The sequence below is a fragment of the Ochotona princeps genome, chromosome 22, assembly GCF_030435755.1.
Source record: "Ochotona princeps isolate mOchPri1 chromosome 22, mOchPri1.hap1, whole genome shotgun sequence".
Classification (NCBI taxonomy): Eukaryota; Metazoa; Chordata; class Mammalia; order Lagomorpha; family Ochotonidae; genus Ochotona; species Ochotona princeps.
This window is the reverse complement of record NC_080853.1, coordinates 32,645,591-32,670,746: the sequence shown is the minus strand read 5'-3', so window position 1 is coordinate 32,670,746 and position 25,156 is coordinate 32,645,591. Positions and strand designations below refer to the sequence as shown.

Below are 25,156 nucleotides of genomic sequence, written 5' to 3'. Positions count from 1 at the left end.
AAAATAACCAGAGAAATATTTAATGAATGTATTGTGTGTGAAAAATCTCTTTGAAATGGTCAAATAGATATACACTAGCCCATTGGCATGTTTATTACTGAAACTGAATGATTTCAGCGAAGTTATTACAGTTTACAGCTCAATTTTTTAAGCCTGCATTTCCTACACTTAACTGCATGCCTATTTCTGTCGTGGAAATGGACTGTGCTACCGTCCTGATTGACAATCTTCCCTTCTTGTTCCAACTGTAAAGTCATTCACAAGGTTTTCATTTTTGGCACTCAGACCTGGCTATGCAAATCAACATGGGGATGTACGAATACAATGGCAAGAGTGGCTACAGGTTAAAGCCGGAGTTCATGCGGAGGCCGGACAAGCATTTTGACCCGTTTACCGAGGGCATCGTGGATGGCATAGTGGCCAACACTTTGTCAGTTAAGGTATGTACCCTGTCACAAAACTGTCCCTAAGGAAAGCTGGCATCTTGCCTACCTTGCACGAGCAAGTACCTTACCCTGTAAAAGTAGTGGATGAAGTTGTTAACAGCTTTGCAGCTGGTTAAAAACATGAACAGCTTTCACAGGTTGGAGGAATGAAATAAAGGAGCTAAAGTTTGTATCCAGGTCAGTGGTTGGTGAAACTCACTACTGTGGACACGTCTCTTTTCGTGTAGCTATCCCATCAGGAAATGCATGTGAATGTTACTGACATAAGTTGACATTTTCCCCTCATTAGCTCCAAGCAAACTTAGAGGAAAAAAGTATAAGTTATTAAATATTAAACGAAGGTTCATAGTTTTCATACCATGATTTTGAAAAATCTAGCAGGCTGCTCAAAGATTTTGAAGCATGTATTGATGATAAGAAAGTGTTGTCTTACTAAGTATAAATTTGTGACCCTAAAATTAATTCCAAATCATTTCTTCTACCATTAAAATGGTTGTTACAACAAATATGAATTTCTTAACTCTAAGAAAATAATATTAATGCCACAAAAGGAAATAATGTTTTTGTAAAAAGCTTTATATACAAATTTCATAATCGTTGGATGTGGAACTATAATTTCATGTAACTTTTAAAATACCATTTATTTTCTGCTAATAGAATAGCTGCAGCACTAAGAAATTTTTTATTGGGCATAATTCTGTTTTTTGAATTGACCTTAATACAAGGCATTTGAAAAACTTTGAAAATATTTAGTAACATTTTCTATCAGAGTAGTTGAACAATGTTCATCTTAAAGTTGTGTCACTTTATATCAAAGGTTTTGAAATAAAATTCCAATAGACTATTTCACAGTTATGTCATTTACCAATGACATAAGGAGTGGAGCAGGCATGAGTTGAGCTTTATAATTATATTAATAATTATGTTTGTTTTAGGGAACTGTTTTCAACCAAAAATGCTTCATTCCTGTCATGTGTGATTGAGATAAACTTATAAGCATCATGTCCAAAGAAAAGGCTGTTTTGGAATCCTTGTCAGTTATTGTAGATGGCATGAATTCATTATGTTTTCAACTTTGCAAATTCATCTTGTTTTGTCTGTAGTTGCTTGAGTATTTTTGGTTGTGAAAATTTTGTGACACCAGAGGCAATGATAAGCAGTTACACACAGTGGGGGAAACATGTTGGGTTGTAAAGGAGAACTAGTTGAACTCCAGACACGTGTGACTGGCTGCTTCTACCCAGAATACGTAACTGGTCTGTATGTGTCAGCATGCCCTGAATGCGAAGACCACACTACAGTGGAGCCCTGCCGGCTTTGAGTAGGACAGCGAGAGCCAATGCGTCTGTCCAGTTGGCCTTCATTTTGACTTTGCAACTTGGTTGTATGCTGCCCGAATGGACTCGTGACCTCACATAGTCCTCTGCCATTCTGTCTCACCAATGACAATGTTGTGACTTAGTGTCCATCGCTGAGGACTCTTCTTTGATCAGACAACTTAAGCGTGTGAAAGTGTCAGTGCATCTGATTTTCCAGTGGGACTTACATCAAGTGAATCTTCCAAAGTTACTCAGTGACATGCTTGGAAACACATGCCAAGTGGTTCTCGTATGGGTCCTCTGGTTCAACAGAGGTTACTGCTAGCAGCCTCACACAAAAAAGTCAAGACCACAACCTAGGGCAATGCATCGTACCTGGTCTCGTCCAGAGATGTCTCAATGCCTTCCCTCTAACTTATTTAGAGTTTCTAGCCATCAGAGCATGGAGTTGGTATTGACTTAAGTCATCTTCTGATGGCTGTGTTCATGCTTCTGTTGCCTCTCATCTTTGGCCCAGCCATAATCTGGGAAGCTTTCTTCCTTTCACTGACTTGAACTTAAAAGCAGCAGTAAACTTAGTTCCAGTTACAACCCAAATGCACCCGGTTGGGTCCTTCAGCACCTCTCCTGGGTGCTACCACCTCTAGGATGAAGCCTCCCTTTAACTGTGTGATTGACAAATCTCTTTGATAATGAAAATTAGGTAAGAAAAAGAGCCAGACTTGGGAGACATTTTGTGAATGGAGGTTTTATCAAAATGTCATTTGAGTCCACTGCATTCATTAGTCAAGGGGCAAAGCAAAGAAAATCTACAGTTGTGCAAATATCCAACAGGAGCAGTTAAACACCTTATAGCTTAAAGCAGATCCTTTGCCATTAATTGCTGTTAACTACTTTATATCAGTGACTCTGTTCTGATTTTCAACATTTCTGTGCTAACTCCTTAAGGAAAATAGAAATCACATGTCTACGGTTGCTTCTGTTTCGCTTGTGCTCCAGCGTTGAGCCAACAGCATGTATGCTCCTGCAACAATCTTTATCTTCCATTTGTCAAGACTTCCTTTTCCATTGCTTTCTAGATTATTTCTGGTCAGTTTCTGTCTGATAAGAAAGTTGGAACTTACGTGGAAGTGGATATGTTTGGTTTGCCAGTGGACACACGGAGGAAGGCCTTTAAGACCAAGACCTCACAAGGAAATGCTGTAAATCCTGTCTGGGAAGAAGAACCCATTGTATTCAAGAAGGTTGGTCTCATGTTCTTGGTCTGAGATCTAACTGCGTTTTTCAGGTGTGCTACAATGACACCCATCCCCACCCGCTGCCTCCGTCAGCAAAGCATGTAGAGAGAAAAACGGCTATATCGTTCTGGAAACTCTCTTAATCACCAATTTGTATTTTCAAAATACTTCCTTAAATAAATTAATTTTAGTAGGGTTCATTTGGAATAGGAGAGTAACATGGAAGTGTAACTCAGATCAGCCCAATAGGACAAGTGATCTGTGAGACATTGTCTCTAACTGCAGCCAAGCAAGGTGAGAAGTAGCAAACCATAGGGGGCTGCAGGGAGGAAGCCCATTCTTCCCTTAGAAAGAGCCCTGGACCCAGTGTGGCAGCCTGGTAGCTACAGTCCTCACCTTGCAACCTCAGTGACCCCGTATGTGTACTGGTTCATGTCCTGGCTGCTCCACTTCCCAACCAGCTTATGGTTTGGGAAAGCAGTATAGGATGGCCCAAGGCCTTGGGACACTGCACCCATGTGGGAGAGGCAGAAGAGGCTCCTGACTCCTGGCTTCACATCGGCTCAGCTCTGGCTTTTGCTATCACTCGGGGAGTAAATCAGCAAATAGAAAATCTTTGTCTCTATCTCTCCTTCTCTCCGTAAATCTGACTTTTCAGTAAAAAACAAAAAATAAAATCTTTAAAAAAAGTATCCTAATTAAACTTTGACTCGCCGTCATCCTGCCTTGTCTGAATTCTGTTCAGTTAAAATCCTTGACCCCCACTGAGTTCTGTGTTCACCAGAAAGCAGATTTTTAAGAAGATTTATTTCATTGTCTTTATTGGAAAAGCAAATTTACAGAGAGGAGATACAGAGAGAGATTTTTCGTCCACTGATTCACTCCCCAAGTGACCGCCAACAACTGGAGCTGAGCCAATCTGAAGCCAGGAGCCTGGAACTTCTTCTGGGTCTCCCACACAAGTGCAGGGTCCCAAGGCTTTGGACCGTCCTCGACTGCTTTCCCAGGCCACAAGCAGGGAGCTGGATGGGAAGTGGAGCAGCCGGGATACAAACTGGCACCCATATGGGATCCCTGTGGAAGCAAGGCTAGGACTTTAGCCACTAGGCTACTGTGCCAGGCGCAGTAAGCAGATCTTTTTCACAAAAGTCTGTCACCTACGGAATTCTGAAAATAAGACCAGCAGAAAGCTAGAGTAGACAGCCCGTTACCTTTAACATGCCACAGTATCTACGCAGGTGGCCTTCTGCAAACGAATGATCTCTATCAAAGCTGTCTACACTCCGGCTTGTTTTCCTATTCCAGCTGAAGAGTCCTTGAGTAAATAAATACAATAACAACATTTAGGAAATAGCTGACAGGTGAATATATAATTTCTATATAATCGATAACTTATATATTTTATTGTATATTTGCATAGAATTATAATATCAAATTTCAAGAGATAGTTGGTTTCATCAACTTGATATGGGATTTAAAACTGCAGAGTGATAAGACCACACAGCCTTTGTGTTTGGGCTCAGAATATGTAAGAAGAAAATGGCCTAGTTTTTCAAAATCAGAGTAAGTCAGTAGAAGCCTCTACTTGAATTTGGAAAATGCAGAACCCACCTCAACAATACTTTTGGAATCCTCTCTTGAAATCCCTGATTCCCATAACCAGGTGACTTTCCTGTCCGCACAGGTCGTCCTTCCTTCTATGGCCTGCCTGAGGATAGCAGTGTATGAAGAAGGGGGTAAATTCATCGGCCACCGGATCTTGCCAGTGCAAGCCATCAGGCCAGGTATGCAGAGTGCGTGGAGAAGCGTGTCGCATCATCACTCCCTTAGATGAACACTAAAAATTCTGTAAGAAACCCTTACTGATTGGTCATTTTGTTTTGTAACCAGGGCTGTCCGGTGATTCAAATCTGACAGTCTAGTGTCTTTGTGGCATGTTGCAGCATGTTGATTAACTCCTCGCCATACAGATGGGCAAAAAAATTCATTGAAAAAAAAAATACCAGATTCAATAGCATTTTCCTATCTGGTGAGGAAATTAATACCTTCTGTCTCAAAACCATGGGATTAAAATGAGAAGGAACTGATCTGTGTGTCAGACTCAGCGTGCACACCTCTGCCTCACTCATGTGCAGAAATGAGGTGACGCGTGGTGTCTTCCTGTGCCCCCAGGCTATCACTACATCTGCTTGAGGAATGAGAGGAACCAGCCCCTCATGCTGCCCGCGGTCTTCGTCTACATCGAAGTCAAAGACTACGTGCCGGATACATACGCAGGTAGGCCAGCCTCCCGCAGCCACGTTTCCATCCAGTCCGTCCGGGTATCCGTGGCTTAGCGGAAGAAAAATTGCACCACACAAAAGCTTTACATGGGCCTAAGAATCAACTCTGTTTTTATGTGTGTGCTTTGAGATAAATGGCTCAAGCCTTTGAGACTGAACTTGAATTCTATGTTTTCGTTGAAATCCCGATTCCTCAGTTTTAGGCTAATTTGTTCAAGGATAGCCTTATCCCCCAAGAGCCCAGCCCTTCCCAAGGGACCCAGCACGATGGGCCTCTCATCTAGCTCTGTGTGTGGAATGTGCCTTCAGCTAGCTTTAGAACACTGATGCTTTTGATGAGTGAGAGGTTCAGGGAAATTAACTTAATGATAATGTCAACCAAAAATTTTGTATATATATATGTATATGTGTGTGTGTGTGTGTGTGTATATATATATATATATATATTTTTTTTTTTTAATTCGAGAGAATGACACAGACCCAGCTGCGATGTGCTGATTCACTCCCTGATTGCCCACAAGTTACAGAATATAATTCAGCCTGAAGCCAGGACTCAGAACTCACACGGCTGGCAGGACCCTCCACGCTGCAGCCTTTGCCACATTCCCTCTTCCGCCTAATCAGGCTGTGCATCAGCAGGGAGCTGAAGCTAAGACTCACACTCAGGAAGCCTGACACAGAGCCTGACACAGATTCCAGATGTCTAAAGTGGTGTCTCAACCACTAGGTCAAAAGCCTACCCCTAGGGATCACACATTTCAGTGTTTGTAGCACCAAACTGGTCTTGACGTGGGACGCTGGGGACTACTGCAAATGACAGCAAAACTTGGAACTTACAGTCCACCCTAAGATAGAAGCCAGGCTTCACTCTGGGTAGCTATACTAGCATCCCTAAATCAAAGGGCAGTTCCAAAAATCTATGGGAATTTTGTGGGAAACGTCTCCATTTATGAAAGACCTTTTGGTTGAAATAAGACACGTGCATGGGCTATTGCTGCCGTCAAGGAAACTCCCCCAAAGAATTGAGCGACTCTGAAATATCGAGGCATACCAAGTGAGTCTGACCTATTTGGCTATCAGCGCTGAATTCCTTTGGCTGGGTCCTGACTCAGCTAGTTCCACAATGTCGGGTAGGTGAGGAAACAGTTCTGTGAGGAGGTGAAAGGGTAACACTATAAATGAGTGGATGGATGGGTTGGCAGTTGGCGATGAGTGAATCCGCGGAAGGAAGGAGGGAGGTAAAGAGGCAGAATAAGCAGTCAGCACTCAGAGGCCTGGGAGCTGAAACGTCTCGTCCTGATTTAGATGTGATTGAAGCTTTGTCGAACCCCATCCGCTACGTGAACCTCATGGAACAGAGAGCCAAGCAACTGGCTGCGCTGACACTAGAAGATGAGGAAGAGGTGAAGAAGGAGGTGAGTGTGTTCCAGCTGTCCTCATGGCACTAAGTGCCATTTCTTCACTCGCTTGCTGGCTCCGCCTAAGTGACGTCACGCCTTAAGAGAAGTGCGGTGGAACAGCACGCCCGTGAAGTCCGGCATCATGTGACGGAACGCCTACTGAGTGACAGCATTTTTTGTGTTTCTTTTCTGTGGCATGCTGTGCACGCCACGTTCCTTTGTGGCCACACTAAGGAGCTGCTACACCGGCCAGAGCTCTGCTGCCCAGATCTCCCACAAGCCAGCCAATGCTGCAGATGGCTCTCAGGGGGGAATCTAGGCTGCTAGCAACCAGCCTGCCTGCCTGCAGGTACCTGGGCAGCTCTCCCTGGGAGGGGAAGATGAGCAGGTGAGGAGCAGGCTGCTCCGTGCTGCCATTCACAGTGTGAATGTACACCATCCTGAGGGGTCAGGGTGTAGGGGACGTCCCTGAGGGGTTGGGGTGTAGGGATCAGGGTGTAGGGGACGTCCCTGAGGGGTTGGGGTGTAGGGGACGTCCCTGAAGGGTTGGGGTGTAGGGATCAGGGTGTAGGGGACGTCCCTGAGGGGTTGGGGTGTAGGGATCAGGGTGTAGGGGACGTCCCTGAGGGGTTGGGGTGTAGGGATCAGGGTATAGGGGACGTCCCTGAGGGGTTGGGGTATAGGGATCAGGGTGTAGGGGACGTCCAGCGACATTTCGCTTTCCTCCGGAACGTGTCACGTCCCTGCGTTTTTATCCTAAGAACACTCTCTCAGAAACCACACGGTCATGAACCCCCCATATGCAATCCTCTGCTTCCAGGGAAACCAGCAGTGTTGAAGAGCTTTCTAACTAAACACACACCTTCTGAATTTTTGTTGCTTAGAAAGTGGAATTTAACAGTTTGGCAAAAGTTACATTTTTAATTCTGGTGTTTCCTAAGTTCTCAATTCTATAAATATTTCAATGAAGCTGACACAGCTGCATGAATAGAGATTGGAGATTATAATCTGGAGTCTGTGTATCATTGATTGTCATTAAGAATTTAAACATGGGGGCCTGGTGGCGTGGCCTAGCGGCTAAAGTCCTCACCTTGAAAGCCCCGGGATCCCATATGGGCGCCGGTTCTAATCCCGGCAGCTCCACTTCCCATCCAGCTCCCTGCTTGTGGCCTGGGAAGGCAGTCGAGAACAGCCCAAAGCTTTGGGACCCTGCACCTGTGTGGGAGATCTGGAAGAGGTTCCTGGTTCCGGCATCGGATTGGCACGCACCGGCCCGTTGCAGCTCATTTGGGGAGTGAATCATCGGACGGAAGATCTTCCTCTCTGTCTCTCCTCCTCTCTGTATATCCGGCTTTCCAATAATAATAAATCTTAAAAAAAAAGAATTTAAACATGAATCATCCTATGTGCTTGGTATGTATATAAGCTGGGCTATAATAAGACGTTGGTCAGACATCGTTTCAAGCTTCACACAGTAGACAAAGAGGTGGCTTTCACAACCGGCTCAACAGTTACTTCCGGAGCCAAACTCTTTACGCAAAAGCTTCCGTTACATGGCGACTGCATTTTGTTAGTGTTGTACATGGTTGTTCTTCCAGTTGAAGACTAACCCTCCTGATGTGGGAGCTGCTGTCACCTTGCAGAGGGCCAGAAGTCTTGCGGTTTCTTGCTGCTGATGGTTTCTCACTGCATCGTGTTAGAACTGCTGGACGGTTGGAGTCTGGTGGATGCCGTTAACCGTGATGAATTTTCAGAGATTTTCAACCAATCTAATAATTCGCCGATTACTTTTATCCAAGAACTCCCAGAACACAGTATTTGTGTCAAAGCTACAATCAGTAGTGTATTTATTGTTCAGAATGCTTTTTAGGTTGCACATGGAGTTTGCTCCCGTGAGCACCAGAATTAAGTCAGTGCTTCTCTTAAGGAATCCATCGGAACCTCGGAACCTCTTTGCTCTTTTTCCTTAATGATGTGTTTTTTTAAAAAACATGGTCCATTATCAAGATATTTTAGGTAAATATAACTAAATCGCTGTTTGGAACAATCTCTGATTAGAAAACAGAAATCTCTTCAGTCCACTGCGTACATTTTATTTCAAAGAGAGAAAAGTTTTGAAGCAAAGTTTCACTATGTAGAAATAATATTTCTCCTATTATTCACGCACGCAGCTTCTACCTGCTTGTAAGCCATAACCCCTGAGCAGTAAGTACTCACTTCAGGAAGATACTCCAAGACACGTATTTCAGTTCACATAGCACAGCTACCAAAACCAAGATCCCCTAATGGAACATTTTGCTGATTTTTCCACAAGAAGATGAATTCTCTAATGATTGGGGTTGGAGGGAAGTCACAGTGAGAACTGGGCGACCCTTGTCCTTTGGGAGTGCAGGAAGCACCTTGGCACATGTAGGTATCCTTTGAAAACCTCATCTTTGTATCTGGCATTACCCACCGGTGCTCGGCACGGAGGCCAGGTGCTGCTTTCAGAGCCACCCGCCTCCACCCTCAAGTCACACGATTCCCCCCAGGATTCGTGTCCCAGCTATCCAAGTTGGGGACCAGATCAGAGTTCTTGACTCCTGTCCTCGCTCTTCGTGTTATCTCTCTCTCTCCCCACACCCTTTCTCTCTGCATTCAAATAAATAGCTTTTAGAAAAATCTGTTGGGAGAAAAACTAAGGGATATCAAAATATAGAAATATAATTTCAGGTCAGAAGTCATTTCGGAAGCCTTGAATTGCACAGATCCCATATTGGTCTAATACAGAAAATACGACTTTTTTTCCCTGTGACATCTAAGCCCGTGAAAAGTTTCAGTTTTGAAACTCAAAGAAAGTCATTTGCCCTCACCATGTACTCCTAGCAAAGGAAAGTCAGTTTCACACCTTTGAAGGCTGGTGTGCCCTTCATCTGTCTCGCAGTAATGTCCGTTTGTTTCAATGAGGCCACTGAAAATAAGGAACAGGGATTCTCTCTAAAGAAAATTCTATCTAGGACATGCGGGGCACTGCAGCGGCTATTTTAAGCAGCAGTCTTTTCTAGTATGATCCTTTTAACGTGACACTTCTAAAGGTCATTTCTATTTGCACATGAAGACACTTTTGGACTACAAAACAATACCACATTTTTAATTGTCTAATAAATTCTCTTCCACCACTAGCTTGCAAACCAAATGGAAAGTTAAATTCTTCCTCTGTGACTTGAGAAATACACATTTATTTCAAATCATGGGAGAGACATTATTCAGATTATAATCTTATTAAGCATATATATAATTGTATATAAAAATATAATTTGATTAAAAGTCAAGGACTTATAGATTCAAGTTAATGGATTTATCTTGTCTCATACAAAGTTAGAACCTAGGGTGGTGTGTTAGTGAAGTCGAGAGACTAATAGGAATCCTAACAAAGTCTTCCTTTTCATTTATTTATGTTTGACAGACAGTAGAGTTGGAGAGAGAGAGAGAGACGGAAAGCTACACAGAGAGCTCCCATCCTCTGGTTGACTCTGCATGCTCCCCCCACAGCTGGGCTGAAGCTGAGCTGGAAGCCCAGTGCAGGTCCCCCGCACAGGTGACAGAAGCGACCTGAGCCGTTGTTGTTGCCCTGCAGTAGCAGGAAGATGGACTCGAGGCCGGGAGCCAGGAATGGATCCCAGGGCCTTCACTGTGAGACCCAGGCATTTTTAAAAAAGATTTATTGATTTTTTTATTGCAAAGCCAGATATACAGAGAGGAGAGAGAGAGAAAGATCCTCTGTCCGATGATTCACTCCCTGAGTGATCGCAATGGCTGGAGCTGAGTTGATCTGAAGCCAGGAGCCAGGAGCTTCTTCAGGGTCTCCCACATAGATGCAGGGTCCCAAGGCTTTGGGTTGTCCTCGACTGCTTTCCCAGGCCACAAGCAGGGAGCTGGATGGGAAGTGGGGCTGTTGGGATTAGAACTGGCACCCATATGGAATCCTGGTGTGTTCAAGGTGAGGACTTTAGCCGCTAGGCCACCATACCAGGCACAACACCCAGGTATTTTAACTGGCATTAAATCTGTAGACTAAAGGCCTGCTCTCATAACAAAACCTGTACAGAGTTTCTAGATTTTTTTTCTCTAAGTAAAAAATAACATAGAAAGATTTTAAGCTGTAGTGAACAGAAACAACAAGCAAGTAAAACCCTTCAGGAAACCTACAGCTACTATTGGCATTTTGGTATATTCTAGCCTCTTCTATACTGACTTTTATTTTACAAATACTTTTTAAATATTGCAAAACTCAAACATTTTTCATTAGAATGACCTACCAAAATATAAGTAAATGTTTTTGTTGTTCCTAGTTTTAAGACACACCTGCATAGGAAAAAAATATTTAATGCATTGATTAGAAAATAGTGACAATGTTAATGCCAACATGCAATATTTGAGCATGATTTGTTTTAGCAGATAAGAGGAGTGGAAAAAATAAATAATCAGCTTTTAACTGAGTGCTTTACTAAGTGCCTGAAGTAACTGAGCCCTGTCATGTACCAACTCACAGAAGCTTAGGCATCCATGTTTTTGGTTGGGCATTTGGTATCAAGGTTAAAATGCCACTTGAGTTGCTTGCCGCCCATGTTGGCTCCCTCCCTGCCCCCCAAATCCAGTTCCCTGCTAAGGTATACCCTAGGAGGTGGCAGGTGACAGATTAAGTACTTGGGTCCCTACCACCCACGGAGGAGATATGGATTGAGTTTTTGGCTTCTGACTCGAGCCTGCCCCAGCATCAGATTTAAGAGATATCTGGGGAGGGAATTGGCAAAAATAAAAACGCCTTTCTTTTTTTCTCTCCCTTCCTGTCCCCCGCTGTCTCCTTGTCCTGTTCTTTCTCTCCTCTCCCTCTCTCTCTCTTTTTCTCTCTCTCTCTCCTCCTCTCCTTCCCCTCCCTACTTTTAGAGAAATATGTCCTAATTGCTAATATTATTCCCATTTCACAGATCAGCAAACTGAGGCTCCTAGGAGGTCAGTTCTTTGCCAGGGCCACACCATCAGTGAGTCACAGAGTTGGATTGGAACACAAGCAATCCAGCATTATGCTGCTTGTTCTACATCAGCCCTTGATCAAGTGTAATGTAATGACCAGGGCATCATGAGGAAGTGCCAGCCCTAATGTCGCAGATGAGTGGCACTTGCCACAGTGCCTGAGGCGAGGCAGCACACCCTGAGGGACAAGGGTCTGTGCCCTGCCACCACGGTGTGCTGAAAGAAAAGCTGCCGTTGTCTCATAACACTCAGCCAGGACGGGCCCTCCATCCATCTTTCAGCCTCTGTAACGGGTCACGAGGACGAGTGAACCGACACGCGGGATGCTTGCCTGCCACAGAAGCAGCCTTCGGAGTGGATTTTGAGTTGGAACAGAATGTCGAGAACTGCCTGCTGAAATCCCTGAGGATGATCAAAACGTGTTCCTTGGCTACTGAGGTTTCTATAGTGGGTCGTTTGGTTAGATAGTCCATTGGTTAGCCCAAATGTCTACCTCCCGACATAAGAATCCGAAATTACAGAGAATGTGTTCACCTGCCAAGCAGTGATGGCCACCCTGGAGAATGTTCTGACCCAAGACCTTTTGCTCCCAACCTTGTCCAGCCCCCGAGGCAGACAGTTGGGAATGCTCGTCGCTTGGTGCTGATGGGGAAGGAGAAAGCTGTCAGTAGATCCTCAGACTGCGTGGATTCCAATTCTGCAATTACAGGATCGGATCTCTGTGTGGGAGCTGAAATTTTCCTGAAATGGGCTGCGGAGATTCCCCCCTTCACCGTGTGATTCCATGGGCATCTTCCACAGGAATTATTTGAATACAGATGCAAATTTCAGCCGCAAAATAATCCATCAGCACAAGAATTCAGGGTGCTGCTCTCACAGGACTACACTCGGTTGGTTGTTGGATATTGTTTCATTTCTCTGAGATGGCTAAGCAGGGCTTCATCCACATCACTGAAGCGAAAGATGAAGATCTTTTTTGAATTCCTTTCCAATAAATATTTCCACCCTCATATAACAACGTAGCAGAATATCAGCCTGTAGGAGCAATTGCTTATCCAAATTCCTGAACCTTACAGGCTCCACCAAAGTGGGGAGTTTGCCTTTTTAGGAGATGTGGACGTATTCTCGAAGGTCATCCAACCTACAGAAACCTGAAGGAGAGACTGGCCTTGCATGCGATGATGCCCTTTCCTTACAGAAAGGCTAACTACCCAGGGCACACCCGTTGCCCACGTTGGAGTGCCACCTAACGGAACAGCGGATGCTACTCATCATATTCTGGAAAGCTGACGTCCTCATCGCTTGTCCATCTGGTATCCCAGTAAATGTGCTGTCGCAGAAAGCACTTGGTTGGTAGATGAGCCCGGCAAACACTGCCCAAGCCAGCACCTGTCATAGTCTGTGCATATACCCAGCATTCGAAAGACCCTGCCAGACACCCAACTAAATTGTCTAAAACCCAATTCCCTACGACTATTGCCTTAGACTCCTGTTTCTAAGAATATTAGTTGAAGGCAGAGAGAGAAAGACAGCTCGTATCCATTCCCCAAATGCCCACATTGGCCTGGACTGGACCAGGCTATGCAAGGAAGCACACCTGAACTTGGTCCAGGAGCATAAACTTAGGAGCCAGAGCAGAAATTAAACCCAGCTACTTTGACGTGGGTCACAGGCATTGTGCCTCTCATGTCAACCACTAGAGCAAGATCCAAATTGTGCCAACCAAGATCCAAATTGTAGCTGGCCAGAACGGAAATGTTTTTCAACCAGCATAATAAATGTCTCCTCCTCTTTTCTGTAAAACCTAGTCCTGTGACCTATTCAACAAACATTTTACTGATCTCTCTGTGTTGTATTTTCAAGACATTTATATTCAATTTGGAACTAGGTGTAATTTGTTTCTTCTAAGATCTTAATCTTTAAATTATGCCAAAGGGAAATTATGATAATGATTTCTTTTGGCCACTAGAGGGCAGGAGCTTACTTCTAAGGTTCTTTCAGCTCTTTGCACCCAGCTAAGCAAACAGTGGTTAGAACATTTGAAATATTATCTTCTGAAGCTGGTTTCCTTTAGATGGGCTTAATTAGATTCTAAACATTAATTAAGTTTTGAAATGTCGTATGTGTTGACGTCTGATTCTTGTGAGTGGAATGGGAATTTGGCTCTTGTATTTCACTTCATATACTCGTACAATGGAAATTATTCAAATTTTCAATCCTTCTATCAAGAAGTTAAGTTTTCGACTTACATACTGTAGCCACGTTTCCCCCACTTCTTTTCAGTTCTTGATTTTTATTGTTTCACTTAACTTTTTCTGTATGAGTGCCTCTGAGGTAAACAGGGAAATGTTTTATAAGATGTGGAAACCAATTGCTGATGATTCACTATGGATGAATAGACCTGTGTTGCCAGACACAACTTTTATTTACAGATTTATTTATTTATTTATTGGAAAGGCAGGGAGAGAGAAAGAGAGACACACACATGGAGAGGGGACTAAAGAAATAAATCCTTACTCATTCAATGGTTCATTCCCCAAATGGCCACAGCGGCCAGAGCTGGGCTGGTTTGAAGCCAGGAGGCAGAAACTTCTTCAGGGGCTACCATACGGGTACAGGGGCCTGACACCTTGAGCCATCTTCCACTGGTTTCCTAGGCATATTACCAGGGAGCCAGAGTGGAAGTGGAGCAGCCAGGACATGAGCCAGTACCCGTACGGCATCCCGGAATGGCAATGGGTGGCTTACCCATGACACTACTTTGCTAGCCCCATAGATACAAGAAAGAAATCCATTTTTAAAACGGGAAAGTCCCTTTAAGGTCATCAAGTAAACCCACGTTGCCCTGTGACTCTCCAGCTTCAATGTCTTACCAAATGACCTTGGCATATGGTTCAACGGAGATGTGCTGGTGGATGCAAGTCAGAGAAATCCTTTCTCAAGAAGTAGATCTGTCCTGGTGTGTGGTGGTGACACCTCATTCCTTGTTCAAGGTCGTGTCCCCACATGACAAGCCGTCTTCCCAGGCTTCCTGTCTTCTCCCTCTAAACCAAGAGCCCTCAACAGGCATGGCACACAGGCAGGGTTGGCTTCTGTCACAGATTAAATTAGTTTTGCAGTCCTTGAGTGAAAGATGCCTTTGGGGAGAGGTGGGAGACCGCTGGAGACAATCAGCATCGCTCAGCATCACTCGTGTCCCTCTTGGGCTTTGTAAAAATGTCACTGTATGACAGTCTGCCAACTATGCCATGTTACAGTGTTGGATTACAGGTGACATCCGGGAACTGTATTTCCTGATTGACTTTCTGCTGGACAGTAGAAGAGGGTGTGTTAGGCTGAACGCGCTGTCTCTAAGAGCAGCCCAGATCCAGAAGATCATTTTTTAAAGGAATGAGTGGACTTTCTGTTCATTTTTAAAGGTTTGCTGATTTTTATTCACATGAAAGGCAGAAAGAAAATGAATGCATGAATATATCTTCCATCCACTCTTTCACTCCTCACATGTCTGCAAGAGTTGGGGCTGTGGCAGGCTGAGGCCGGGAGTCAGGAGCTGCTATCACAGCAGGTGGCAGGGGCCCAGGGGAAGTCAGCAGCTGCCTTTTCGCAGGGTGAGAAGCAGCAGGCAGCTGTATCCAAAACAGAGGCAAGGCTAGATCCTAAGCACTTCCGGATCAAAGGTGGCATCTTCCACAGTGGTTTAACCTACTGTGCCGCCGTATCACTTCAGGAAACAAGCAAGATGCAGAGTTGCGGAGCATTTAGAGTTACTAAAAACCTTGAGAGAGTATGTCCTCCTGGGACAATTATTCTCAAAAAGCATTTACTAAAGACTTAGCTTGTATCGAGGCAGTAATCTAGCTGCCAGGAAGCATGGAGGTGGAGAGTCTGTAAGTTGCAATGCATTTCTTATTGTTAATAATTGGTAACATCTCATCGGTTTAACCAGTTACCCATTGTTTAACACATGCCTTTACTGTGTGCCAGGAACGATTGTAACAACTTCATAAACATCTTTTTCAGTCCTGTTGAGAACTATGCAAAACAGATAATTATGCTATCTAGTAAATACATATTGCTGAGCTGTGCAGATAATGAAAGTGAAGCACATACAGTTAAGTGACTTAGTTAGCATCACATCACCAGCAAATGGCAGGGTCAGAATTTGAACTCTGGTAATTGTGGCTCCAAAACATACACTTTTATTTAAGTCTTATTTGAAAGACAGAGTGACCAGATGAGAGGGTGAGCAGGTTTTCCATATGCTGGTTCACTTATCCAAATGACTGTAGCAGCCAGGTCTGGTCCAGGATGAAGCTGTGGAGCCAGGAACTCCATCCTCGTCTCCCACGTGGGTGGCAGGGCCATCTTCCCCTTCGTTCCCAGTCCATCAGCAGGAACCTCAAAGCCTGCACTCTTACCCACCACATCAATTTGTTCCTGCTGTGAAACAAAGAACTTCCCAATGGAATGACCTATAGCATCAACTAGTTATTCGTTTTTGTTGAGTCATGTGAAGCTTGGAAGTTTTGCTCATGTGATATGTGATGGTCGTAGGAGCCAGGATGGCTCATCTCTTTTCCACATGGTGTGAGGATGAGGGCAATGAGGAGGAAGACTGTCCATCTCTTGGCCCATGCTCTGCTTGAATCCAAGTGACAGTGTTCCCCTATGATCACAGTTAGGTTCAGGATTCATGTGGGAGGACCCCACCACAGGCTTGGGCATAGTCTGCTGTGAAAATTGGGACCCTCAGTGACTACAATGCTGGTCCCATACCTTGCCATTTTACCCTGCTAGCCATGAAAAAATGGCCGACTAGATAAATCAGTGTCCAGAGATGGGAATGATAAAAATGCTATAAATTACAGCCATGTTGGTTCAGGAAGGCAATTAAAGAACAGTAAGAACTGTAGGAAATGACAAAGGTCCTTGTGAATTCTAGGCTGACCCTGGAGAAACACTATCAGAGGCACCGAGTGAAGCCAAGACGACTCCAGCTGAAAATGGGGTGAATCACACCTCCTCCCTGGCCCCCAAACCCACCTCACAGGTTCTGCACAGCCAGCCAGCTCCAGGTAAGTGACTTGAGGATCAGGGTTTCCTGGCCCCTCGAGGAGGTCATCTTAATCCAGGTCTTGGTGGCTGGGGATGGGGGTGTCAAGTGAGGGGATAGGCATGGTGTGACAGGTGCTCCGTGAGTGTCGGACGGATGAAGGGATGAATGGCTGAGAGCCAAAGAGGGACTCACAAATGCTCAGTGGATTTCAGGGCAACTTTGGAAGCCTCTTGGGTCTGTGTTTAGTACAGTATTGGATCTGCGTGCTGGCAAGCTGTGTAAAGAGGGTGTGTTCTCGGTCTTTCTCCATTAATGCCTCTCTCAAGAGCACACTCCTCCTGTCTCTGACTTCCTTTCCATGAGCTCTTGTGTTGAATCTGTGCCGACTTTTTTCCTTGGACCTTCCCGTGCGTTCGTTTTCCCCACAGGTACCTGGCCTAGGAGTGCAGATTTTATTGTTTGGATAAGCTGCACTTTGGAGCTTATGAAGTGCCTCACCAAGACCAGATAGCTGGGCGGGAGTGAAGTCGGGATGGGCCCAGTTCCTCGTGTTTTTGAAGTCCTTGCTTATTTTAGCAACTCTGAAGCCTCCCTTTCCAGACACTTCTGAGCAGCCAGTTATGACATCTAACCTCACCCTGCTTTCTCTGAGTTTTCTTCCCTCTTCCCAGGGTAGCTACTAGGCTTCCTAGGGTAGGCCTCTGTTGGACACTTCCCTGGCTCATCACGCAGGATTGAGAGAATGTCTCTGAAAACTTTGTGTTCCCTTGGTTACCAGAGTAAATAAGAGGAATAAAATTGTCCTTCTGTGAAGGTGTGCCTTTAGGACCCATAGCAGTAAGACACACGGCCCTTATTTGGGATACAAGAATACATTCCAGGGTAGACAGTGAGATTTAAAAAAAAATGAACCATTTAAGGGAAATTACACTTGGATGTACTGATCGACATTGTTTCGATTTTTGTTGAATTATTTGAAAGGAAGAAACAGAGACAGTGTGTATATGAGAGAGAGAGAGAGAACACATCTCTATTTGCTGATTTACTCCCAAAATACCCACAAGGTCCTAGGTCAGGCTTAGGACCTAAGCCAGAGGTTGAGGCTTCAAGCCAGACATCTCACCTGGGGATGTCAAGAAACAAAAGCTTGGGCCTCCCAGGACCTGTATCAGCAGGAAGCTAGAATCAGGGACCAAACTCAGGCATTTTGATATTGAATGTAGCCATCTTAACCGCTAGGCCAGGCATCTTGCCCAAGAGCTAGAGTTTTAAGAGTGTTGAACTCAGTAATAGCAAGAAGATGACTCTATCATAAACAAGCGGGAACATTTTCAAATAAAGACTTCCCTTTCCACTCCCCCCTCACTGTTTAACCTCACATTATTACAATGGTACAGTCCTCAGCAACAGTCACAAGTCCACCATTCTGCTATTTAAGCATATCATGACATTGTAGGTATGGGCAATGGTACAAAGTCCAGCATCCTATTGTCAGGATATATTTAACAGTTTTGTTGGGAGTCCATCTTTGATTCAGCAGTATAGGTGCATACTGCAGTGTATCTCCACTTCACGATATATGTGCCTCTATTATACAGTTACTCTAAATAAATATATGCTTATGCATAATTACCTATATATCTATTGGTCTTATATGTTGCATGAAGATACCTTATATCAGAGAGAGCAAATGATATTTGTCCTTTTGGGATTGGCTTATTTCACTGGTCATACTGGTCTCTCATTGGGACCATTTTATTGCAAATGGTAGAATTTCATTCCTTTAGAAGTAATTTTTAATAAATATTTTTCTCGCAATTTAATATTTCTTGAGAAAAAGTGTCCGATCTTTGTCGTTTTGTTGTTTTCATTTTTACAGAAAGAGTAGAATGTACACATTCTGATTTGTTTCTACTGTATGCTTACACTGCAGGCTCTGTGAAGGCGCCTGCAAAAACAGAAGATCTGATTCAGAGTGTTCTAACAGGTGAGCGTGACCCTGTGCGCCTGTGAAATTAGGAGCTGAATTCTACAGTGTCTCTAGAGGAAAAATTGTCCATTGATGTCTCAAAAATAACATCCGTAGTATTTCTTCTTTTTTTTTTTTAAAGAAAGATTCTGTTGATTTTACTTGAAGGAATTCGAGAGAGTCGTCTGTCCACTGGTTCTCTCTACAGTTGGCCAGTAAGGCCAACATAGGGTTGGTCCAAAGCTGAGAGCCAGGAGCTTCTTCCTGGTCTCCCGTGCGGGTGTCAAGTGTCCAAGGACTTGGGCCATCCTCTGCTGCTCTTCTAGGCCGTAATGGGAAGATGGACTGAAAGTGGGGTAGCCAGGATTTGAACCAGCACCCATGTCAAATGCTGGTGCCAAAGGCAGAGGATTAACTTGCTGCAGCATTTGGTTTTAAAAGTCTACAGACAGTCCTAGTTTAGATCTGTTATATGATGTAATCATAGAGAATTAGCCATAATTATTGGGACATGCTGACATAGAACTGGTGCAGTTTTACAAGACAGCTATGTTGTAGTTAACGGTGTGTTTCCTCGTGAGAACACGACCCAGTGAACTGGAACGCATGTCTTCCCCAGAGCCAACAGAAAATTGGATTCAGGGTGTGCAGAATACGATCTGTATGCAAAATATGATGTGAAATGCAGTGTGTAAAAACTGTGACACAGTTTAGGAACACTTGGTGTTCAGTTATTAAAATTGGCACATATCTAGCTCAATGCACTTATCTAGACATAGTAGTCGTAATTTTCAGTAGTTAATGCAGAACAAATAGGTGCATAAATGTGCATCAAAAATAACATCAATCCTAAGAGCCCAAGTTTGTGGACAGCACAAATGCCCATCAATAGTAGCACAGACATATAAATAAATTGTGGTATGCTCACACAACATGAGCAGTGATCAATTCACACAATAGAGTAAGACATCAATATAGAAATACAGAAACTGTATCCGGGCACAGCTGCAATGAGGAGGAAAGGAAGGACACGGTCTGTGTAGTTGCATCAACACGGAGCTCAGCAGTGGGCAGCGTGAGTCCGTGCCACGGGAGTCCAGGCTCGCGTTACAGGGAGACCTGGAAGCAAATGGCAGGCTGCTGGGCGTTAGCCAAGCTCTCAGCTTTCTCCAAGTTCAGGGGCTGTCCATTTGTTCTGTGTGTACTTCAATACGTTAAATGTGTATGTATGATTCAACAAGAACATACACAAAATGTGTACGGAAAAATTGCTTGCGGGAACGTGTTAATACATGCTTTAGCAGACTGAGGGGAAACAACACATTAATGTGTAGCAGAGGTAAAACAGATTCAGTATTCTCTCAAGGTTTACAGATGCACAAAATGGAAGGCAGGCGGGGTCTAAACCAATAGGTTAGCTGTTGTTAAGCCTGAGTAGCTTTTGAAAGAGTGATACTTGAGTCTTGAAATAAATCCACATTATACCAGCAGTGTATCCAAAGAATACTTTTTCATCTTTAAACTTTCCAAAAGCAGTAAGTAATCTAGAGGGAGGGTTTTTTTTTTTAATGTAATAGGATAAAATAGCTGAAATTCCATTTCTGTACTGCTTGTAGCTGCTGTGCTTCAAACCTGCTTTTATTTATTTTTCTTTTAAGATTTATTTATTTGTATTACAAAGTCAGATATACAAAGAGGAGGAAAGAGAGAGGAAGATCTTTTGTCTGATGATTCACTCCCCAAGTGACCACAACGGCCAGTGCTGTGCCAATCCGTAGCCAGGAGCCAGGAACTTTCTTTCAGGTCTCCCACATGGGTGCAGGATCCCAAAGTATTGGGCCGTCCTCTACTGCTTTCCCAGGCCACAAGCAGGGAGCTGATGGGAAGTGGAGCTGCCGGGATTAGAACTGGCGCCCATATGGGATCCCGGCGTGTTCAAGGCGAGGACTTTAGCCGCTAGGCCATGCTGCCAGGCCCTAAACCTGCTTTTAAAAAGTAGGATTGAATTCATTAAAAAAAATGCAGCAGTTCCTTAGCCTTATAAATTCTTAATGCAATAACTTATTATGCAGTCCTAATGAGTCCATTTGGGCCTGAGAGAAACCGCTTAATACATGTACCTGGTTCTCTCCACAGCTTCCTTCTCAAATGGATTTAAATATCAGGAGAATAGGCACACGATAAGAAAGGCTTATTTTGATTGCTTAAAGACCTTAGCATTTAGGGATATAAATTATTATTCTGATTCTAATGATTGTCCCCTGGACAATCTCATTTTCCATTCAAGTCTGTTATTCATGGCATAAATTATTTCTGAATCACTTGACAATTCTAAATATTTATGGTAACATTTTTTTTTCATTCCCAGAAGCAGAAAGTTCAAAGCCAAATGAACTGTGACTCAGTGTAGGTCCGAATGGATGCTAATTCAGTGGCGCTAAAATATCATCATTTATGGGGCTCCTTGCTTTTCATAAATCACGGAGACAGGAAGGCACTGAGGCACTGTGACACCTGATGTAGGATGCATCTTGATTTCAGAAACGTCAACACATTCTGAAAATGCATACTCCAGAACTGATGGAATATGTCAGTAAGAGGCAGAACGTGTCAGGTCAGGCTCTGTCACATGAAACATTGTCTCAGCATTGGGTATGAGACTGCTAAGCGTTCGGGTGCCTTTGTACGAAATGGATGAATCTTTTTGAAGATGTTGTTTTGTTATGTGCTGTGTGATAATGGTGTAAACCTATAGGGCTCACCTAGTGTCAACCTATGTCAAGTTGTGGCTGTGTGAGACAGAGCCGTGGGACCTGAGCAGTCACCTGACCAGCTGCTCAGGAACATTGCCAGGAATCATGTCAAATACTGCCCGTGAACTGAGTTACTCTCTAACTGTAATAAGCCCATAGCATAGTGGAAGTTCTTAGCATCAAAGCAGGTGCTGTGGGGTCCCCAGGCAGCTTCTCTGCGCACTGGCGTTCGTGTCTCCCAACTGTGCTCAGGGCTGACTGCTAGCAGTCTAAACCCTCAACCACTGGGATACGTCCTTCCCACAGGCCATATAGCTGACTCTCTGTCTCCAGGGACACCAGTGCTGTGTGGACATGGACACACCAGGGCTCCCGAGGGCAGAGAAGCCAGCTTCCTGCTGGAGGCCCTGACTTGCTCAGCTACCCCCACTATCCCATCTGCTTCCCTCACTCACTGATTCTGACAGCTCCTCTGTCAACAACACCACCCACCTCATTTCATCCTTGGGTCTCTAGTTTTGAGGAATCCAATCTTTGGAAGGCATAGGGTTTTTAAGAACTTTGGCAATCTAGTTGTGGAGTTAGCAGGTGACGGAGCCAGAATGTCGGACATTTGGGCTGGGCTGCTTAGCCCCAGGTGGCTGGGAGAAGACAAGAGCTAGCTGGTCAGCAAGCAGGTCCCCGCTTCCTCTTGCTTGGGGACCCCAGGGTTGTCCGTGTCCCTCCGTGTCCCTGAGCTCTGACACTCATGTGTTGCAGAAGTGGAAGCACAGACTATCGAAGAGCTGAAGCAACAGAAGCCATTTGTGAAACTTCAAAAGAAGCACTACAAAGAGATGAAGGACCTGGTGAAGAGACACCACAAGAAGACCACAGACCTCATCAAGGAACACACCACGAAATACAACGAAATCCAGAACGACTACCTGCGACGGAGGGCGGCTTTGGAGAAGACCGCCAAGAAGGACAGCAAGAAAAGGCAAGTTGAGTGACTCTTGGGTTGGGTTTGTTTTATGATATGACAGAAGAGAGTCGTTTACATGGCTTATGGCTTTGCCGTGTTTTGTGTCACACAAAAAAGGTGCCTGAGAAGTAAATATTATCAGAAAGCAGAGGGTGAAATTTCAGGAACTCTTGAAGCAGATTAAGCTTTTAATTTCTTTTTCCATAGACGTTGTGAGGTACCATTGTGTTTTGGGACATACGCTGACACAAGGGGTCAGCCAACCTCCTTCATTCGCCACAGAGTCGTCGCAGCTTGATTTGGCTTGTGGACTGAATTTCTTTTTTAATTTTTAAAGATTTATGTATTTTTATTGGAAAGACAAATATGCAGAGAGGAGGAGAGACAGAGAGGAAGATCTTCCGTCCAATGATTCACTCCCCAAGTGACCGCAACGGCTGGAGCTGAGCCAATCTGAAGCCAGGAGCTTCTTCTGGGTCTCCTGCAGGGTGCAGGGTCCTAAGGCTTTGGGCTGTCCTCAACTGCTTTACCAGGTCACAGGCAGGGAGCTGGATGGGATGCAGGGCTGCTGAAATTAGAACTGGCAACCATAAGGGATCTTGGCATGTTCAAGGCAAGGACTTCAGCTGCTAGGCTGTCGCACTGGGCCCCTGAATTTCTTTATTGAGCAAAATTGTGAGGGTAGATGTATAGAAAGTCCCTCTTTCAGTTTGACCCTCTGGGTATCATACCAGTGGGCTGGTTTACCATATTACAGAAGCTGGTCTTGCAGGCAGGACATTTTGCCTGGTGTTCCCGTGAGCTAGCTAGTTGAACAAGCATATTATCTTATATGAAAGAGAAGTTTCAACTGTCCTTGGAAGCCTTTATCGAAACCCTACAGTGCCCTGGACATATTGCGCCTGTGTTGGTCCCCTCAGGGCTCTCTGGGGCCGTGGTGAGGGTGCTGGAACATCCCTCGCACAGTCATGCCAGCAGTGTTCATGATATGTTTCTGTGTCCTGGGGGACACCACAATTAACACGACTGATGCAATTCACCTCCGCAAACAGCTAACGTAGTCAGACAGGACAATGAGCAGTAAACAGGCAAGGATTCCACCAAGTGTCAACCTGTGACAAGCACCAAGAGGGAAAGGCAGACCCAGGACAGTGGCCGAGAGAATGACTAGGGACCAGGGAGCCCTTTTGACATGTTGCTTCAGGATAAAGTGACACAGGAAGATTTTAATCTTTCATTTTTAATTTTCATTTTAATTTAGCAGAATCAGCTGTTCTCAGATCGAGGGAGAATTATTGCGGGCTGAGAAGGAAGTGCAAAATCCTTGAGGCAGGGGGGAAAAATAAGAACTCCTTGTAGGAGCAGTGAGTGTGGGGAAGTGGAGTAGACAGCAAATCAGGAGTAGATAGACTAAACAAGGTCAAGTCAGAGAAATGGTCTTATAAGAATGCATGGGGGGCCCGGCGGCATGGCCTAGCGGCTGAGGTCCTCGCCTTGAACGCGCTGGGATCCCATGTGGGCGCCGGTTCTGATCTCGGCACCTCCACTTCCCATCCAGCTCCCTGCTTGTGGCCTGGGAAAGCAGTCGAGGACGGCCCAAAGCCTTGGGACCCTGCACCCGCGTGGGAGACCAGGAAGAGGTTCCTGGTTCCTGGCTTCAGATCGGCAGCACCGGCTGTTGCGGCTCACTTGGGGAGTGAATCATTGGACGGAAGATCTTCCTCTCTGTCTCTCCTCCTCTCTGTATATCTGACTTTGTAATAAAAATAAATAAAATCTTAAAAAAAAAAAGAATGCATGGGAAGTGCATATGAGGGAAAAATAATGCACAAACTTCCAAATTCTTTGGTGCTAAAATCATCCAATTAAATAAAGAAAAGATTTTATTTATTTTTATTGGAAAGTCAGATTTACAGAGAAGAGACACAGGGAAAGATCTTTCGTCCACTGGTTCACTCTCCAGATGTCTGCAATGGTCAGAGCTTTAGCTGATGCGAAGCCAGGAGTCAAAAGTCTCTTCTGGGTCTCCCACGTGGATACAGGGACCCAAGCGCTTGGGACATCCTTTGCTGCCTCCCCAGGCCATGAGAGGAGAGCTGGATGGGAAGTGGAGCAGCCCGGGACACAAACTGGTTCCCAAATAGGATGCCGGCACTTGAAGGTGGAGAATTAGCCTGTTGAGCCATGGTGCTAGCTGCAAAATCACGAATCACTCTATTTTTTGATAAACTCTTTGAAGTACCATTGAAGGAGGCAGAGTCATATGACTCACTAAGTTCTTTAGGGCCTGGCCAAAAGACAGACATTTGAGAAGTTATTCTACAAGTGACAAAAAAAAAAAAAAAAACCTGGAAAAAATTAAGTTGAGTTGGCATAGACCAATTTATCTTCTCAGACAATAGCCGCTGTGGGGAGATGGACTGTGGGTCTGTGCTTGAGCGGTGGGATGAGTCCCCAAGGAGCTTGGTTGCTGCGGGTTCTGATCCTGCAGGGCTGAGCTGACCCTGAGCAGCCCTGGCTGGTGCTGATGTTGATTCATAGACAGCTCTGAGCAGTGCAGACTGAGGCTGTACCAGCAGTCACAGGGAGCCCCGTTGGGAAGCTTTGTCACGAGCCCAGCTCAGTAGTGATGGGGATTTTGTCCGGGATGATGGAGTAGAGGTAGAGGGGCAGGGAGAGAATCCTGATTGATTTTAAAGAGGAGATAGGCTCGAAG

General features: G+C 44.7%; 1 protein-coding gene across 2 annotated transcripts in view; it reads left to right on the top strand.

Annotated features, from left to right (window-relative positions):
• PLCB1 (phospholipase C beta 1) overlaps positions 1-25,156 on the top strand; it is a 616,791-nt gene that overhangs the window by 509,261 nt on the left and 82,374 nt on the right. For both annotated transcript variants that reach the window (XM_004593350.2, XM_004593351.2), the window contains exons 19-26: positions 286-440; positions 2,845-3,009; positions 4,688-4,787; positions 5,176-5,280; positions 6,591-6,700; positions 16,641-16,773; positions 18,688-18,741; positions 22,236-22,455. In XM_004593350.2, coding sequence (XP_004593407.2) covers positions 286-440; positions 2,845-3,009; positions 4,688-4,787; positions 5,176-5,280; positions 6,591-6,700; positions 16,641-16,773; positions 18,688-18,741; positions 22,236-22,455 — 1,042 coding nt within the window. The remainder of the gene's footprint in view (positions 1-285; positions 441-2,844; positions 3,010-4,687; positions 4,788-5,175; positions 5,281-6,590; positions 6,701-16,640; positions 16,774-18,687; positions 18,742-22,235; positions 22,456-25,156) is intronic.